Source organism: Leucopleurus acutus (assembly GCF_964270905.1).
Source record: "Leucopleurus acutus genome assembly, chromosome: 16".
NCBI classification, from domain to species: Eukaryota; Metazoa; Chordata; class Mammalia; order Artiodactyla; family Delphinidae; genus Leucopleurus; species Leucopleurus acutus.
In genome coordinates this window covers 87,794,267-87,814,629 of record NC_139158.1, presented here as the reverse complement: position 1 = coordinate 87,814,629, position 20,363 = coordinate 87,794,267, and the positions used below count along the sequence as shown (strand labels likewise).

Genomic DNA, 20,363 nt, shown 5'->3' with positions numbered 1-20,363 from the left:
AACCTCGGCATCTAAGCATTTGGCTTGCTGCATGACAAAGGAGCCTGGTTCCAAACACCATGAGTCCCTAAGCCTTAAGGCAGGGAAGCTTCTATAAAACACATCCTGCTGAAATAACTCCGAGACAGTTAGGATTAACCATGTGACAAAGTCCAGAAAACAAGGGCTCTGTGCTCGCAGTGGGAAGACAACCGTCCCTGCGGAGCCCGCCACACGCCTCCCACCACTCACTCAGAGCTACTGACTGCAGCGGCCTCCTGGCTTTGCTCTCACCACCCCAAAATGTGCTCTAATGTGCTTACAGAAAAACAGCCTGTTGAAGTAAAAGCAGCATGGGCTGTCTGCAATATACTCTGCCACCAGAAAGGGCACCCTCACCCAACCGTGCTGGTGCCCTGATCTCAGACTTCCAGCCTCCAGAACTGTGAGAAATACACTTTTATTGTTCATAAGCCAACTAAAATACCCAATTGGTGTTTTGTTATAGCAGCCCAGATGGATTAAAACAATCAGCAACGGTGTTTAGGAAAAACTGGAATTTTCAATGAAAAAGAAAAAAAAAGCTCATTTACAATAGCACCTCAATACTTTTAAGTCTGGACCACGACCCTCTGACCCTGACACTAAATCCTGACCCTGGCCCTGGCCTGACCCCAACGCCAACCCTGAACCCTCATCCTCACCCCCTGCTGCCCCACAAGATATGATGCCATTACCCAATATCTTTTATTTAACATTTTGACGATATGGGGAAATCGTGCCAAAAAACTAACCAGACTCTCTCCAGACACCTATGCTCTCATGTAGCCAGACTCTGTCTATTCCAACTTCCTGTGTTTAATCACATATCACGCCTCCCCTAGGTATGCTAGAATGGTACAGACTTCAGCAATAATGCAAACGGTGAAAGAAAGCACAGGATTCTAATTTTTTTTTTTTTTTTTTTTTTTTGGCGGTACGCGGGCCTCTCACCGTTGTGGCCCCTCCCGTTGCGGAGCACAGGCTCCGGACGCGCAGGCTCAGCGGCCATGGCTCACAGGCCCAGCCGCTCCGCGGCATGTGGTATCTTCCCGGACCGGGGCACGAACCCGTGTCCCCTGCATCGGCAGGCAGACTCTCAACCACTGCGCCACCAGGGAAGCCTGATTCTAATTTTTTAAAGTTTATTTTAAAACATTTTTGAAAAAAAAAATGTAGCCAAGAATTTTAATTCCACACAGGAAACAGAAGCAATGCCAAGAAGGCTAAAGTGTCGTAACTACCTTTATTGGTATCTTTTGTATATCAGTTCATTAAAACCTTTGTTTCATATTTCTTGCATTAATCCCCTGAAAGTTCCAGATGGGCAAAAATATTTTTAAATACACAGCTGATTTCTATATTATATACTTAATATTTATAAATTTGTTATTTGTTTTGCACATGTCTATGGCTGTACTACTTTCAAGACGAAAGTCACATATAAAAATACAGACTAATCAAAACATAAAAGTCAGCCATTGTCTAGAATGTGGTTTACAATATAGAGCTTGCAGACAACACAGACTATATATATAATTCATCTGTCTGAAAACAGAAAGTAGTGTCTCAGACTGACTCCGGAGAAAGGTGCTGACACACAGGGAAACTCACTGATGATTCTCCTTTATGTTTATTAGATAGATCAATACCAAATTATTTCACATATATTATATTCAATATCTATCTATATATATATATATATCTTGTAACCAAATTCTGGTTTAAAAGTCACAAACCAACATGTAAATACAAAATGTTAGGGAAGGTTTAACATATACAGGGGAAAACATGTCTTATGCCTCGTGAAGACTTTTTACAATCTAGCATAAAGGCAAATGTGGTTGGAAAAAAGGAAATCCATATATAATTACAGAAAAAAATTTAGTCAAGCCACCTAATATAAAATATTTCAGATATCATGTCCAAAAATGTCCACGTGTTGCAGAGGTCTCTACAAATCAATTAGAATGACGTCAACAAGATCTGCAAACCGAAGTCTTAGCAAGTAAACGCGACTCATGCTTTTCTCTCTGAGACAACGAGGCTTGACGTTCAGTTAAAGGCAGGTAAACACGACTATGAAGAAACCCTTCTTTACAGCAGCTTAACGGTACCCATTTAGGGCAACGTACCCGCTTTCCCAGCTATGTGTGCACGCAGTGGTCTGTGATACAATGACTCAGTTACTTTAAAAAAGCATAAATGGCAAAACAAAATAACCAGAACTCCGCGAAGCTGGCAAAACCACAAAGACACTGAAATCCAGCAACACCTGAGAGGCTGAGAGATAAAATCAATCATAAAATCTGGATGACTCTGATTTGGGGTTTAACTTTGGTTAAAACTGAAAAGTCTGAAAAGAACCAATGTTTTGGAAGAAGCAGTGTCACTTGTAAACATCCTGCCACCTAACTAAAAGGACGGCCTCTTCTTCTAGACCCACGACTTGATAAGACAGGAAGCTCTCAACACACAGCGCTGGAGAAGATGGATTCCACAAGTCAAACTTGAGTGAAACTGTTCTAATGCAATGTACCAAACACGCGTTTGTTCTTAGGAAAAATTACAAAACTAACAAATATTTTTCTCCAGAATTATAAAAGATAAAATCTATGAATCAGTACTGTTTTGTGATTACAGAACAATAGCCAACTGAAAAAAAAAACAAAACACCAACCCACAGGCCGTCTATATCGTCCCCAATCCATTTCCTGCAGCCAGTACTTCCCACCTGCTCTGAGGACTGAGCCTTAGACACCGTTGACCGTATTTAAAGTTGAGTCAACAGTACTCTCTGTCTCTGGGGCAAAAGTAGTGTAGCTCATTACTTACACACAACACTTGTTTCATTCTTCAGGACTTTCTTTGAGGGGGTTACTCAATGTTGGTTACTTTAAAGGTAACAAAAGGTGTCAGAAAAAAATGCCTTGGAATTCTTTTGCAATTCCACAAAGACACCTGGCAATCTGATACGTTCATTCCTCTCCCCATCACAATTTTTGTTTTTTAAAATTACAATTGACAACTCACGTAAGATGTAATTAATTTACTTAAAATAAGAGAGGGCTTTTCAATCAAGTATCCACGTTCCAAATAACTAAAACATTTAGTTAAATCTTTTAAATTAATCTTTTAATAAATCTTTAATTACTCGGTGCCAGTAATTAAGAGGTTGATACCGTAAAATTCAAACTTGCACATAGGCATGTCCCACTCAGAAAAGATTTTATACACTTAGCAACTTGTGCTTTTTGTCTCACCTTTTATAAGAAACACAGGTTAATTTCAACTTCAGTTTTCCTTTCTGATGCAGACACGTGTACCTTGTGTAAGAAACGGTCTCCAGGCCACCTCCACGTGTAGACCTCAGCATTTCCTGAGAGTGTGAAGTCAACCCCTCCTCCAGGAGACTCTCGCCCTTTTGAGACATTCCCCCTTGCACCTTATGTTTGTCAGACTGTGTTTACAGAAATCAGATGACTGGATGAAAACTCTACAGGACAGTCAAGGACAGACGAGAAGACGAGATGCAGAGCGGGAGCCCCTTCCTCCTCCAGTGCACCTGCTGCGGGCAGCCCTCCAGGAAGGCTTGGCCTCCTCCCCTGGACCACAGACTTACTTTTCTCTGTAATAAAGCAGGTAGTACTTCAGGGGATCTGGCAGAGGGAGGCTCAGGACCTTCTCACGCAGGAAGTTCACCGGGGGCTCGGGCTTGGTGTCCGGCGGGGCTGTCACCTCTTCTTCTTGCCGCTCGTCTTCCAGGTCTCCGCAGCTGGTGTCATCAGAGGGGTTGGAGATCCGACTGGCAAACACCTCTTTGTCCAAAAAGACAATCGTTTCCATTCGGCGGCGGCGAACTCTCCTCCGTTTAAACCTGGGAGTGTTCTTCAGTCCGTTCCCGTTTTTGTTCACAGCTTCCTGGTGGATGACCTTCTTAATGGTGCCCCGGATGGCAATGCGCGCCAGGTCCTGGAGGCTGCGAACCGCCAGGGGTGCTGTGCAGACAGCGAGACCGTCAGCCTCACCCTCGTGACACCACAAGGTCTAGACACCTGAGAAAATTCTAACCACATTTTCATTTACTGGCATATTTACAAACACATTACAAGAATAGGACAGTGCTGTAGGCAAATGTTAATTATACTCTAATTTGCATTCATATGGTATTTTTCAAAAGATATTTTCAAATGCACTGACCTTTAAATCAGATAAGAAAAGGAAGCAGTACTGCTTGGCTAATCAATCAATGGAAGAATAAGAACCAGGGTTACAGCGTTTGGTTCTTTGACAACCGGCTTCATTTCCCTATTTGCCGTGTTCAGTGATGCATTGTCTCATCCAGTAGAAATACAGTGACCACATGGCTCTACAATTCTTTTATCTGTTTTAATATTTTCACAGTATTTCAGAAATTTAAGAATTTGTTCCTTTTTTATTAAAGTAGAGAAAAAGCAGTTCCAAAACATTTTTAAGAACAAAAGTCCCAAAGCACATCAAGGAAAACTAAACTCTGGTAATTAAAGCTCAAGTTGGGCAAATGTGTAGGCAATACACACATGGCAATACAAGGGCTCTTCTGAGGTAAGAGAATCACTAGGGGCCATGTGCTTACATGCATGACACTGAAAGTCAGCACCACTTCTTACCCCCCGAACCTAACTTCTCCAAAAAGTAACAACCCAAACTATCCGGAGGGCTCCTCTGCTGCCCACATCTCTTACCAGAATCACAGAGGCCTGAGCAGAACCTGCTCAGAGCCCAATGCCCTGGAGGCGCCCCCGGCTCGCAGCACCCTCCTCCCCTTTGTCAGGACACTGCACTCGCCCGGCCCTCACACTCCGCCACGCGGAGCAGGAGGTGGTGGCAGCACTCCTCCCCCGCCACTCCACTTGCTGTTGCCCCCTTCTCAGACCTCCCAAGGGCCAGCTCTGGCCTCTCCAGCTCACCCCGAGGTCGAGGTGCCGTCGGGGGGGGCCGCCTCATCCCCTGGCCTCCTCCTCTTCCACCCAGCCCGGCGAGCTCCTCTCCGCTTATCCTATTAGTCCTTGGTTTGACATCCATCCCGTGGCTTCAAATAACACAGGGCAGCCAAAGGCTCCCCAGGTTCTAACCCAGTCCTGCTGGGGTCAGGGCCTCCTGCAGACCCGCCTCCATAACATGCCAGCCACCTCAGGCCCACCTCCTTCCTCAGACAGGCCCTACACGCCTCCTGAGCCCCTGCCACTGGAGCCCCGTGTCTTAGCTTCAGTCTTTATCTCTTGCCCAGAAAAATCCCAGCGGCCTCCTGACCAGCTCAGCCTGCAGCCTGGTCACTCACCCGTCCATCCGAGAGCTGACCCCATCCCCTGTGCAGCACACGACCACATCCTCACGGCCTCCGTGCGCACTGCCCTCATCGACGTGACTCTACTGGTCTAAGAACCTCTGGTCCGGGAGACAAGATCACAAGTTCCCTTCAGGAGCCCTAAATAGCATCGACATTGTTCATTGTGCCACGTTTGCTTTGAAGTCTCAAAACCCACATTTCGGGGTACCCTCCACGTCTTCATGATTCTTACCCAGGCATGATCAAGACACTTGTCGTAGATCCCACCTGTGACCTCACCTTCTGAAACTCTGCAGGGGCTCTGGAAGGCCGTGCCCTCCCCACCCACGGGCAGTGCCTGCCTACCCATTCCGGTGGGATTTTCAGGGAGCACACATTTGACAAATTCACCCTCCCCTGACCACCAGGGAATCCAGAATACAGAGGTGCCACATCTTCTATTTAGAGTTTTTTTGGGGGGGGTTGTTTTTTATTTTTTGGCTGCGTTGGGTCTTCGTTGCTGCGCGCGGGCTTTCTCTAGTTGCGGCGAGCAGAGGCTACTCTTCATTGCAGTGCTCAGGATTCTCATCGCGGTGGCTTCTCCTATTACAGAGCACGGGCTCTAGGTGCGCGGGCTTCAGTAGTTGTGGCACATGGGCTCCGTAGTTGTGGCTCGAGGGCTCTAGAGCGCAGGCTCAGTAGTTGTGGCGCACGGGCTTAGTTGCTCCGCGGCATGTGGAATCTTCCCGGGCCAGGGCTCGAACCTGTGTCCCCTGCACTGGCAGGTGGATTCTTAACCACTGTGTCACCAGGGAAGTCCCCACATCTTCCATTTAAAACATGGGACGGACTCTACCACCTACATGATAAACTCGGGTCTAACCCACCTGCCCACCTCACGTTCCCACGACCCCCACTCTGGCGAGCTCCTCTCCGCTTACGCCTATTAGTCCTTGGTTTGACATCCATCCCGTGGCTTCAAATAACGCAGGGCAGCCAAACACTGCTAACCCTAACCCTGACCCTGACCCTGACCCTAACCCTAACCCTAACCCGGACGTCCCCGGCATACGTGCCCCGCACACCAGCGACGTCCAGCTCACGGCCAGTGTGCCTCTGCTCACGCTCCTCTTCCCTTCTCTTTCTTTCTAGGGGTTCCTTTTCATCCTTGAATAGCAAGCACAAACATCCTAAAATAACCCGAAATAGGCTAAACGTAGACTATAATTTTTTGAGTGACTTTTTAAACATCACTTGTAAAACTTTAAAGGCTTCAATGGGTGGAAAAGTGTTCTTTAACATTAAAAGGTTTCTCATGCATTTTATTTCTCTTCAAATTCTAACGACAGTGAAAAGATCTAAACAGTAAGCAAGAATCTTCATACTCACGTAACTGGACAAGTCTTGATTCTCCTGACTCCGACTGGCAGGGCTGGATGAGTGGAGCAAAAGACACAGCCAGAATCTTTTTGGTTTCCCAGGCGGAAGGACCCGTCCGAGTTATCTTAGTCAACTATCCCAAAGACAAAACGAGGAGATTCAAAAGGTCGGACTACTGGGAGTGTCGATTTAAATATAATCATTCCTATACACAACCTGAAAAAACACAGACACTAAAAATGAAAAACCCTGACAATACGGGCCTGCAATGTGCCCATAATGCGATGTGACAAGAATTACACGTAACTTAATGATATTCTTGCAAATATACTCAAGCTTCTAGTACAGAAAATATATCTAACAGGGAAAGAAGTTAACGGGTGACAAGAGGAAACAATCAGAGAAGGAATGTGGGGATTCTGATGAGACAACCTTCTTGGACTCTACAGAAAAAGTCCATGTGGCGGGGGAAACGTAAGGAGATGGGGCGATTCTCAAGTACAAGTCGTTAGAGACCCTCACAACCAGCTGCGATGCTTCAGCCTAGACGGAGTCCTGGGCTGTGGTTTCTGGAGGGTGGGAACTGGAAAGAGACCATCTCGCCCCCACTGAACAGCAGCGGGAACCTCTAGAAGGCAAATGGCCTGATTGCTTCAACAAATAAATTGCAAGAAAGAAGGAAAACTTGGAGATTAACAACACCAAAGAGGTAATCCACCAAGTGCAGGACACAGCCCTAAACGGGGTCCCATTCAAGTAACCTGTTCAGCCTGGTTTTGAGACAATCAGGAAAACCTGAACGCTAGCTGGACGCTTCAAGATATTAAGGAATTACTATTAACTTTTTTAGGCTGATAACGGTTTTGTTATGAAGTTTAAAAACACAGAGCCCTTATCTTTTACAGATACAAACTGAAATATTGAAGAATATTTTCTTTCTTTTTTTTTTTTTATTAAGGACGTTCACTACAGTCTTTACATAACAGTAAATAACAATAAAAACGACATACAACCTAATGTCTGATTATAGGAGCCAGATAATTAACTGGTCAATGGTTCAGCCGGCTACCACATAAGCACTAAAAAACGATGATGTGGAATATTAAGTAACTTAAAATCATATTCACAAACTCTGTTAAGTAAAACACCTTAGTGTACAATAACCTTTTTGAAAGGATACAGACTAAGAGGAGAGGGCTACAAGAATCACACGCTAACAGTCTTTAGGGACTGTGAATAGTTTTTCTTAATGTTCACATCTTCTGGATTTTCTAAAATAAATAATTACTTTTCAAACAAAATGAATTGAATGCTAATATTTTAAAACTGAAGAAAATTTCACCACAGCGCACAGTCTCCTAACATTTGTCCTTTCTGTTTTTCCTAGTTGTTTGGGACGGATAGGTTGCTCATTCATTGCAATCTGTTTTCCCAATGAAACACAGTATCTAAAACATACAGAAACATGCGTAGCCAAGTAGACCTGGACAAGATTCCCACTCAGCAAGGGGTTCTGTAGAGTACCCGCCACCATGGAATTTAACAATTAGACGAGCTACCAAAATAGAATTACTCTAAGATTTTTTTTTATGTGTACTGTAATCCCAATACTAGAAAAAGCATAAAAGAATAGCTAAGCGGGGGGCGGGGGGAGGAGGGGGAGAGGACAGAAAAGACGAGGAGGGAGGAGAGAGAGGGCGGCAGGTCAGCCTTGCAGTGCAGGCTCTGGGATGCCCGCCTGAGTCAGGACCTGCCCCGCCTTGGCTGCCTCTACGGCCTGTCTCCTCCTCAGTGAAATGGAGGGCATTGTTACAAGAGTTACGAAGGAAAGTGCACGTCAGATCCCCGGAACCGACGCTGGCAGGCAGCTAAGTGTGCAAAACCGTGGGTTACGTGGGGACCTGACCTTCTCTTCCAGCGGCATGACCAGGACGCCCCCGACTTTGAGGAGGCTCTTCATGTACCCCTCGTGCTGCTTCTGCACGCCTGCCCCGCAGTACACCCGGTCATACTGAGAGCAGCCTGGAGAGATCTCCAGGCAATTGCCGGTGACGAAGGAGGGCTCACAGAAGTCAAACCTGAAGCAAACAATGTTTTCCACAACTAAATATATCACATTAGAACAAGCCTACATAGTAAATCTACACTAAACACAGGTATGTTTTCATTGCACAATCCCACAGCAACATAGCAAAATCAGAGGCAGAAGCTGGACACCAGACTTCAGGAAGAATTACGCTAGGAATAAGCAGAACCCTAGAAATTCCAAACCAAATATTGTGGAAGTCAATATCATAGGCGCAATCCAAGCTTAAATCACCCAAGCTCCAAGCATCACTACTGGCTATTTTTATTATCATATTTTATTATCTTCTATCTTTATTATCTTATTCAAGATCTACTAACCGAGTAAAAAGAGGGAAAATTATATTTGGTTTTTCTAAAAATTTTAATCCCTAAAATAAGAACTTTAACGCTTTGTTTTAAAATGCAAGAGCCAGCTACATGGCGCCATTTAAAGACAAATGTGGGGCTTCCCTGGGGGTCCAGTGGTTAAGATTCCGCGCTCCCAACGCAGGGGACCCAGGTTCGAGCCCTGGTCAGGGAACTAAGGTCCCACATACTGCAACTAAGCCCATGCACCACAACTAGAGAAGCCCGCACGCCGCAACTAGAAAGCCTGCACAGCCAAAATAAATAAATAAATTTAAAATAAAAAAAAATAAAGACAAATGCAACAATTCCATTTTGCAAACAAGTAGGCGATAAAATGTTGTCTCTACTGGAAACACGAAAATTGGGGAAAATGAACATTCTATTTGTTCTCTTATACTGGTGAGAAATTACCTTCAGGTATCATAATTAAAAAACTTGGGCTGCCCTGGTGGCGCAGTGGTTAAGAATCCATCTGCCAACGCAGGGGACACGGGTTCGAGCCCTGGTCTGGGAAGATCTCACATGCCGCGGAGCAACTAAGCCCGTGCACCACAACTACTGAGCCTGCGCTCTAAAGCCCGTGTGCCACAACTACTGAGCCAGCGTGTCATAACTTCTGAGCCCACGTGCCACACCTTCTGAAGCCGTGCGCCTAGAGCCCGTGCTCCACAACAAGAGAAGCCACCACAGTGAGATGCCCGCACACCGCAACAAAGAGTAGCCCCTGCTCACCGCAACTAGAGAAAACCTGTGCACAGGAACGAAGACCCAACGCAGCCATAAATAAATAAATTTGTAAAGAAAATAAAAATTAATAAATAAATTAAAAACGTAAGGCCCTTAAAAACACAAAATATTTTAAGAATAATTAGAACAGATACACACATATCCCTGACTCTCCTGCCACAGTTTAATCATGTTTCCTGGAACACGAACAGTAATAAACTGATTTCTTTCCATTTAATCCAAAGTTTAAGTTATAACTGACACCCAGAACCACAGACAAATTTGATCTTACTTGTCGAAGCTGTCACTTGTCCTGATGAAAAAGTCCAGCTTCTGCTTCGCATACTCTGTCACATCTGAATGGAGTTCCACCCCGTGGTTCACACCAAAAGGACCTAAAAGGTTTCAGGATAAGAAAACATGTAGAATTAGGGCGAGAACCCCTACTCTTTATTTCTGTTTCATAGACTACAACACATTTGATTTGGCATGTATAATTACAGAAATACACGTTATTGGGCCTAAATCACCCAGCCCAATATTTAAATACGCAGGCTGGCCTCTGCTCACCACATCACCAATACTCTTTCCCACAGCTTCCTAAAGCCTGGACCTCCCTGTCCTCAAACTTCCACGGAATCATTTGAAAATGTAAAAAAGCCAAGGCCTGTAACCAAGAGTTCAAAGTGCCACTAATGAATTAAAGAAGAAACATGTATTTGCAAATGAAAGTGGACACAGGCCTGTTTTCCATCAAAGGTCTCCCCAAACACTCAGATATGGTGTTTAAGTCTCACAAAATAGGTTTTAATCATCATTAAAATAAAACTATAATTCCAAAATCAAAATGAAACTTTTTTAATCAAAAGAAATTTATCAGTAACTGGAAATAAAGCTGTGAGAAAAGTTAGGAGCCCACTTGATGAAAGCGCTTCCTCCACATACAAACGCCTCTGGGTTAAATCTCGGTGAGAACTATTGACACAAACAGCTTCGTTAAATCTCTGTGTTGTAAGAATCCATTTGTATGAAGGTCAGACTTCCCTGGTGGCGCAGTGGTTAAGAATCCGCCTGCCAACACAGGGGACACGGGTTCGAGCCCTGGTCCGGGAAGATCCCACGTGTCGCAGAGCAACTAAGCCCGTGTGCCACAGCTGCTGAGCCTGCGCTCTAGAGCCCGCAAGCCACAACTACTGAGCCCACGTGCCACAACTACTGAAGCCCATGCGCCTAGAGCCCGTGCTCTGCAACAAGAGAAGCCACCGCAATGAGAAGCCCACGCACCACAATGAAGAGTAGCCCCCGCTCACCACAACTAGAGAAAGCCACGTGCAGCAACGAAAACCCAATACAGCCAAAAAATTTTTTAAAATAAAAAATAAAAATAGGGCTTCCCTGGTGGCACAGTGGTTGGGAGTCCGCCTGCCAGTGCAGGGTACACAGCTTCGAGCCCTGGTCCGGAAGGATCCCACATGCCGCGGAGCAGCTGGGCCCGTGTGCCACGGCTGCTGAGCCTGCGCTCTGGAGCCCGCGAGCCACGGGTGCTGAGCTCGCCTGCCGCAACTGCTGGGGCCCGCATGCCTGGAGCCCGTGCTCCGCAGCAGGACAGGCCGCCACGGTGAGAGGCCCGCGCACCGCAACGAGGAGCAGCCCCCGCTCGCCGCAGCTGGAGAGGGCCCTCGTGCAGTGGCGAAGACGCAATGCAGCCAAAAATAAATTTAAAAAAAAATGCAAAAAATAAATTAAATTGAATTAAATTAAAATAAAAACATTTGTATGAACGTCAAAACAGGTAACGCTCATCTGTGTGATGGAGGTGAGCATCTTCCCCCTTCTGGAGGGGTGGGGTCCTGCTATGGGGCGGTGGCCATGAGGACCTCTGGGGCACAGACTCTACTCTGCATCTTGTTCTGGGTGATGCTTACATGGAGGTGGATGTAAAACTCACCAAGTTCCACGCTTCACACTTGTTACTTTACTACGGGTAAGTTATACCTCAATTTAAAAAAATCTGCATGTGAAAATGAACAGGGCACATAGGGCTTTATTTAAAAGACATACAGGGACTTCCCTGGCGGTCCAGTGGTTAAGACTTCGCCTTCCGATGCAGGGGGTGCGGGTTCGATCCCTAGTTGGGGAACTAAGATCCCACACGCCTCGGGGCCAAGAAACCAAAACATAAAACCGAAGCAATTCTGTAACAAGTTCAATAAAGACTTTAAAAATGGTCCACATCAAAAACATCTTATAAAAAAATAAATAAAAGACATACATATAAAGTCACAGTGCAGCATTCAACCCTACAGTCCAACAGAAATCCTGGTAAATGCAACCCTCTGTGCGCCCACAGCTTTGCACTCTGCCACTTGGTTCATCTGGCCCCTTCCTGGTGCAGCAGCCTGGCCCCAGGCCCAGGCCTCCCTGCCTCTGCTGGATGACTCACGCGCTCTCCTTTCTCAACACCTGTCACGTACAGAGCTGCTGCTATAACATTCTCTCATCAAAACACAGCCTACGGGCATCCTTGGTGGCTCAGTGGTTAAGAATCTGCCTGCCAATGCAGGGGACACGGGTTCGAGCCCTGGTCCAGGAAGATCCCACATACCGCAGAGCAACTAAGCCCGTGCGCCACAACTACTGAGCCTGCGCTCTACAGCTCGCGAGCCACAACTACTTAGCCCACGTGCCACACCTACTGAAGTCCACTCACCTAGAGTCCACACTCTGCAACAAGATAAGCCACCGCAATGAGAAGTCCGCACACCGCAACAAAGAGTAGCCCTCGCTCACTGCAACTAGAGAAAGCCCGTGCACAGCAAGAATAAATAAAAACCAAATAAATAAATAAATAACCCAACGCTGCCAAAAATAAATTAAAAATAAATAAAATATCATTAAAAAAGAATAAACATAGTTATAAAAAGAAAAACCACAGCTTACTTGAGAAGTCACATTTCCAGTGTTTATATCACATCCACATTACTCCGTTTCCATCCCCACTGCTCTCTTGGTCACTTGCCAGAGACCAAGAAAACTTGCCTTTTTTCCCCCACTCATCATGTTCTCACCAGCCCCTCACCTTTGTTAGGCACTTATTGAGGACACACTCCTATTCCCAAGAAGCTTCACACCAGACTAAAAACACATATCCCCTGACCCACCCCAATAAAAAGAGAACTAAAAGCGGAGGGAGTACAGGGGGCGGGCAGAATGGTGGCACCAAAGACACAACACTGAAACTAGTCCCACAAGGCCCCCCAAGCAGAGCATCACACGACACTTTCAGGTTAAGCTGACAAGTGCTGCGTCCTCCCCACCGCCAACTGGGACCTCAAGAAGGGAGCGCCCTCAGCAAAGGGGTGGAGCCACAGAATGAGCACAGGAATGTGGCAGAAAGGCTGCGGTCAGAGAGTAAGAACCCCTAAGTCAAATGAAACACTTCAAGCCTCACATCTGCAGGCACTGGGAGGCCAGCAAGGTTTTCACCTCTGCAGTGATCTGCACAAAGCACCGTCACGGCTGAATGAACCAGACAGGGAGGCCCAGGACACACAGCATCCAGACGGTGAGAACGGTCCAGTGCGCACAGCTTTCTCCCTGCAGATCCAAGATGGCTACCTGTGAATGCAACTCTCAAGTTACCTCCTTCAAATACATCAGAGCACCACGCAGTGTCCACTGCGGCCGAAAACACAGCTTTCCTTCCTGCAGAACTCTCCTCCCCTAATAACTAGTGAAATTCCCAAGAAAGAGGGGACTCAGAAAAGACAAACAACAACATCAATTGTAAGCCATTTCTTTATAACTTCTACACAATATCAAGTGCAGCAGGTCAGCTGAGGTTTACTTTAAGTCACCTTTTCCTGAGCATTTCATTTCTTTTCAATAGCATTTCTAATCTAACCAGTTTGATAACCTGACCACCTTATCCTTAGCTCCTCCAATTTTTCAGCTCCAACAGAGGGAATTACAATTCACTAATTCTGGAATGATGAATAACCCGGGCTCCCTTTGCAAAGCAGTTTCAATCCAAGTTAAGTTCAAAAAGCATTTAGCTTAAAAAAAAAAAACTTCACATTTAATCATCTGAGGGTAGCAATTTATAGCCTAAAGTCAGATGATCAGAATCTCAAAACTTCAGCAAATTCTAAAGTATATGAACTTATAAAGAAACCAAAAGTTTCATTCCATATCCACAAAAAGCAACTGTTACTGCTAAGATTTTCTTAAGTGCCTGTATCAACCACAAAGAAACAATATTGTGATGGACCGCTAATGATTTAAACATGACTTTAAAGCCGTTATTACTTGAAATCGCCGATATTCGGAATCTTAACACTGACCCGGTAACGATGTTAAGATACTTAAGCCGAAAGCTTTGATATTTAGCAAACCTGGGAAAACAGGCTAAATGGCTTCAAATGAGATAACTTGTGAAATCCTTCCCATCCCTGGAATATATTTAAAAATAAACAACTTAAAGTATTAACTTTTTTAGTATTAAAACAACAAAAACAAAAACTGCTTGGAAGAACTTTAACTTCCAGGGGACTTTAAAGTTAACTATTCCCAGTTTAGAGACCATGACAGGGCAGCCTGAGTGACTGTATTAATCGAGAAATGACCATGAGGTCCAGATTTATACAATGTCTAGGTCCTCCGTTGTCCAAAAGGACGGTGTGCCGATCAGATGTTGGAGGTGCAGGCTGGGGGGACAGGAAAGCTTCAGAAGGACTCTTCTGTTCCTTATGGGGATTTCTCGATTAACACAATCACCCCCCACCCAGGGACTGTGTGGACACCACGACGGCCGGGAAGGCCGAGGGCAGTTACAACTCGGTCTCCACAAAAGGACACGCTGCCGGCAGGCTCTCCCTCCTACGTGGGACAGAGCCAGACTCACCGAGGATGAGCCCCACCATGGAGCTGAGGTAGCCGGTGCCGCTGCCCAGGTTCAGGAAGGAAAGGCCAGGCTGCAGGTCCAGGGCCTCCATCACCTCCGAGTAGATGCACGGAGCGGAGAGGTGGATGTTCCCGTGCTTCCACGCCAAGTCCTTGTACGCGTTCTCCTTAAACTCCTCGAGGTAATAGTCGGCGCGGTCAACAGCTCGGAAGGCCCGCTCCACCAGCTCGGAGCGGATGTACTGCGCCGCCTTCAGATGGTCTATCAGCTCGTCGTTGTCTTCACCAGCACTCACCGCGCCGCCCATCTTCGGGACCGCGCTGATGGAAAGCTGCCGCTTTAAGATGTTTAAAAGGGCAATTCATACTAACGGCTAGAGCGGAGCAATGAAAGTTCTCAACACACCAATTTCAGACCCTGAGTTCTGAAAGTAATACAGATGGGATGTATTTAGCCGCCACCACCCCCCCCCCCCACTCCCAAGGATGCCAGATTCACAACAAAGTTAAATTGGGAACTCAATTCTATCCATCCAAAGATAAGTTTGTAATTTATAGTATGGACTGAATACAGATGAACATGCAATACCTAAAACACAGCTGACGACTTAAAAACATCAGTAAAGTATGAATTCAAAACTTTACTAAAAGTCATCATTCTAGAAAGTCAAACATTTAGGATTAAAATCATCTTGAATATACACCTATCTCTTTTTTTTTTTTTTTTTTTTTTGGTCGGGTCTTAGTTGCGGCATGTGGGCTCTTTCATTGCGGCATGCGGGCTTCTCTCTAGTTGTGGCATGTGGGTTTTCTCTCTCTAGTTGTGGCGCGCAGGCTCCAGGGCACGTGGGCTCTGTAGTTTGCAGCACTCAGGCTCTCTAGTTGAGGCACACGAGCTCAGTGGTTATGGTGCCGGGCTTAGTTGCCCCACTGCATGTGGCATCTTAGTTCCCCGACCAGGGATCAAACCTGCGTCCCTTGTATTGTAAGGCAGATTCTTTACCACTGGACCACCAGGGAAATCCCGAATATGTATCTATCTTAACAGGTATATATCCACATATGGAAAAATCATTGAATGTAAACATCAAAAGAGAGCAGATATGTCTACTAGAAAATCATTCTAATATCAACCTCTTTGAATATTTCAAGTGCTGTAGATCCTTTTTTTGTACATAAATCTTCAAAAGCAAAAAAAAAAAAATTTTTCATTCAGGTCAACAAATAATAAAAAGTTATTCATTGTTCATTTGAAATTCAAATTTACCTGCTGTCTTATATTTTATCCAGCAACTCCACATCCCACATGCGCATAAACACCAAGTCAAGCAGTCCATTCAAGCTCCGATCTGGACGTTCTGATGTACAAATTTCAGGCAAAAACAACACCCACAATACCCTCTTCCCCACGAAACATACTGTGACACACACCTCACTGTGACGAACACAGCACCCGTCTCAAGGCTACAGCTTAGGAGCAAGAGAAGCTGCTACTAGAACTCCCTCAACTCCTCGAAGTATCAATACCTACTACACAACCTTTCCAGCTCGTCAACAACGGAAAGTACATTTCCGCTCTCCTCCCAACCGCCTTCAAGAAGAGAAAGCAACAGCACATGTTCCCCTCTGAGCCGGCTACCAGAACACCATGTACCCTCCTCTAGTTCACAGCGAAAATGCTCCTTCACCTGTAGAGGTTTCACTCTTCCTAAACAACTCCAATTTTATACTTACCCTAGGGACTTTTACTTCAAATAAAATGTTAATGTTTACAAAACATTTGATATAAATTGCTGGGAAAAAAGAAAACAGCACTGACTTCCTGGTGGTCCAGCGGGAAAGACTCTGCGCTCCCAACGCAGGGGGCCTGGGTTTGATCCCTGGTCGGGGAACTGGATCCCACATACATGCCACAACTAAGAGTCCACATGCCACAACTAAGAGTCTGCATGCCACAACTAAGAGTTCCAAACACACACACCCCACACACAAAACTGGCAATTGCAGTGGGAGAGATTTCCCCAGGAATGAAAGCCACCGACCACACAGACTTATCTTCAGCTTCTTACAAGGACACAAAATGTGTGAAAGGTGGGACTTTTAATACAAACGCTCTTCTATGTTATGGCTGGAACAGTTCATCTTCATCGTCAAGATTTTAAAGCTGAAGACTTCCCTGGTGGCACAGTGATTAAGAATCCGCCTGCCAACGCAGCGGACGTGGGTTCGAGCCCTGAGCTGGGAAGATCCCACATGACGCAGAGCAACTAAGCAACTACCGAGCCTGCGTGCCACAACTACTGAGCCCATTTGCTGCAACTACTGAAGCCCGCGCGCCCTAGTGCCCATGCTCCACAACAAGAGAAGCCACCGCAATGAGAAGCCCGTGCACCACAACGAAGAGTAGCCCCCACTCGCCGCAACTAGAGAAAGCCCACGCGCAGCAACGAACACCCAACACAGCCAAAAATAAAAACTTTTTATTTAATTTAAAAAATAAAAATATATAAAATAAATTAAAGATTTTAGAGCTGAATATTAGACTTCCAAATCACTACGATCTTCCAATTATTAGATTCTCACCCCCACTCTAAATTGTTTCAGAGTCCTTCCTGGTTACACTCCACGGCCAGTTAACTCAGCCAGATGGGATAAAGCGCTAATGAGGTCAAGTTTAATCCTGGGCGAGCCACTTAGTTCTGAGGCTAAGGCCTATAGCCCTAGTCTTGGACAGTCATCTTAAAATTGGGGTCACTAGTTAAAAGTCGGGTCATGTTTGCTTGCTTCAGGGAAATGTCTGGCACCCACACATCCTCCAGGACGGACCTGAAAGCCACCTCTTCACCCAGAAGCCCGCAAAGTATAATGTTCTATCCTCAGAAAAGCAAACACGAAGTATATGTTGGGTATGTTTCATTGTCTATTAAGTATTTATCCCTTATTTTCAACTTTGCCTCACTTTGAAAGTTTATTCCACGTGCAAAGGCTAGGTTTTTAGTAAAACTAGCAACTAACTACAACCTTTTTACAGGCACCACCTGCCCGTCACGACCTCATTTTGGCTTTACGACATTATTAGGCATATTGGGACTGAGAAGTTATTCTCGTGATCACACACCAGTGTGAAAGGACAGGGCTGCCATTCAACCCCGGGCCTATGTTCTTTACCCCACACCAAATACAGCTTTAAAAAATCCTCAAGGGAGCAAAATTCTTTACCAATGAACACACTGGTAATCTCTACCTAAAATGACAGACGAAATAACTACGTGGTAACCCTGTCTGCTGCCACTGGTAGGCTGCACGTGATAACCTGTAGGATCTGATATTTACTATTAACTTTCCCTGGCAATCTAACACTCCCTCACACTGCAAACAATCACTGCTTATTACTGACCACGAATGTGATCAGTCCTAACGCCACCAAAAACACCAACAACAGGTTAAGAGGTGTCCTTGCCAAACCAAATCTGGACCTACAAGCCACTCAAATTCAATTTTTCCAAGTAATGGCAAGTCATTTTTCGGATGCTGCACTCGACTATACTTTGCAACCCTGAATTCACCGCTCCGCAGTAACCGGGCACCACCCAACAAGAAAGCCTTACTCTAATGCTGCTTCTTCCAAAACCAGCCGTAAGGGCACAGGGAGGAGACGGCGCTCATCCATCTGGAGCAGGACCAGGCATCGGAAGGTCTCAGGTGGACAATCGAGGAGGCTGTGACAGTGGCCAGGCTAACGGAGCATGCAGCTCTGATAGCCGGGGCCAAGATTCAAGTCGACGCTGGGTTTATCAGGCTACTTATTAAGTGCAACATGGACAAAGTAATTCAGCTGGATGAGCTGGGGAGAAGGAACCAAAACCACACCTCCTGCCCAGGAATAATGGAAGAAATGGAGACTTCTTTCATTTTGAAAACCAAAACTCTCACAAGGAATGCAGAGGGATTTTTTTTTCCAAGTACTCGAAAGGCTGCCATATACACACTATACACGAGCCTGATAAAAGCCAAGCCAGTGGAACACGTGTCGGATGGAGATAATTTCTGCTAAACACACAAAAAAATGCTTTCTAAAACTGGAACTGAAAATACTGACACGTTGTCAGAACGAGGAGTCTCTCCCCGCCAGGGATGTCCCGCGCCAAGTACAAGCAGGGAGGGGGCCCAGGCGCTGGTCTCAGGAGCCGAAACCCACCATCTCCAAGGGCCCCTCCCACCCTAGCGTATGGCTCTATTTCCCCCCAGCAGAGCCACAAGTTCCGACTTGTTTATACAGGAACCTGCCGGTCTACCCAACACTGAGAATGCAATTGTTTACTTCAGCTCCTCCTTGGTCAAAAAGAACGAAGAAAACGTTGACAAGCACATGAGCGAAGGGGGGAGATAAAGGACTTCTCTGACGTGCAAACATCAACTTGGGAGACACAGGCCCTCGCAAACACAAACAAAACACACGCACCAAAGCCCGGCGAGCTCTCCTTTCCCAACGGAAGGCGTCTTTCAGGTCTTGCCTGAAGCTAAGTCCCCAAGGCTTGAAGGGCCAATACTTCCTTAACAGACTCTGTCACCTTCTGAAAAGGTACAACCTGTTTCAAACCTTGGTAACTCTCCACTTGCCGTGCTAATTGCAAATGTTTCCTACTTAGTAAGTCAGGGACGAGCTACGCGTCTGGAGAATTAAGTCAACCCAAGGGGTGTAAGCCATGCGCACCTGGAGAGACCTCGGGAACCCCCGGAACGCTGGAGGGCGGACCCCCGGGGAGGGGGGAGGGGCGACGGGAGACGCCTGGGACGCGGAGGGGTGTTTATGCTTGGGGGTGGGGAACGAGAGGACAGCGGAAGGGGACAGGAAGACGGGGAGAGGAGAATGCGGCCCTGGGGGAGGGTCCGGGAGCCCGGGACCACGGGAAGGGGAGGGGTGGAGAGGAGGGAGAGAGGGGGAGGGGGCCGAGGGGCCGCACCGCCCCCATACCCCGCTGCAGGCCGGGCCGAGGGCGGCGGCGGCGGCGGCGGCGGCGGCTCAGTACCTCCTGGCTCGGCGGGCCCGCGGAATCGGTCGCTGGGCCGCACCTGCAGCTCTTCTGGCGCCCCTCGCCAGTCCGCCTCCCACTACGCAGCCCCGACCTCCGCCGCCGTAAACCTCCACCGCGCCACTGCGCCTGCGCGCGCGCCCGGGTCCAGCGTTTAAAGGGGCAACGGCGTAGCGGAGGGCCCCATCCAGACGTCCCGGCCGGCCACGCGCTCCGCTGGGAGGCGGAAGTCAAAGGGCAGCCGCAGGTGAGCGTTAACTGTTCCGCGCCCCACCGCGAGCCAGGACTCAGCTGTGACCGCGACGGGCACAGTGAACTTCCAGGAGGGCACCGACCGGTGAGGAAGAAATGAAAACACGGGATGGACGGCAACTGGCGGCGGCGGTGGCTACTGTGGCTTGGATGACACGGAAGGGACATTCCAGCGAAGATCTGCAGGACCGGAAGGATCTAGCTGTGCCAAGAGAGGGTCCAATGGCTGCAGGCCTGGGAGAGCTGAAGTGGGCAGGAGCCCCTACCATGCCCACCCCTGCGAGGGGTCCACACAGCCCCGACTTGCA

The 20,363-nt window shown here is 46.9% G+C and overlaps 1 protein-coding gene across 3 annotated transcripts; it reads right to left on the bottom strand.

The window, feature by feature from the left end:
• Positions 1–1,259: 1,259 nt before the first annotated feature.
• On the bottom strand, positions 1,260–19,912 carry PCMTD2 (protein-L-isoaspartate (D-aspartate) O-methyltransferase domain containing 2). Of its 3 annotated transcripts, none has more exons than XM_082856310.1 (6): positions 19,801–19,912; positions 14,772–15,108; positions 10,161–10,263; positions 8,613–8,784; positions 6,716–6,839; positions 1,260–4,016 (listed from the first exon to the last, which is right to left on the bottom strand). In XM_082856310.1, the coding sequence occupies exons 2-6, from the start codon at positions 15,076–15,078 to the stop codon at positions 3,637–3,639; spliced, it is 1,086 nt and encodes a 361-aa protein (XP_082712436.1). In that variant the 5' UTR covers positions 15,079–15,108; positions 19,801–19,912; the 3' UTR covers positions 1,260–3,636. The 3 variants fall into 3 exon arrangements, with proteins under 3 accessions (XP_082712436.1, XP_082712437.1, XP_082712438.1); XM_082856311.1 differs by having other exon boundaries at positions 3,837–4,016; positions 6,721–6,839; XM_082856312.1 differs by lacking the exon at positions 1,260–4,016 and adding an exon at positions 5,048–5,445.
• Positions 19,913–20,363: the final 451 nt, after the last annotated feature.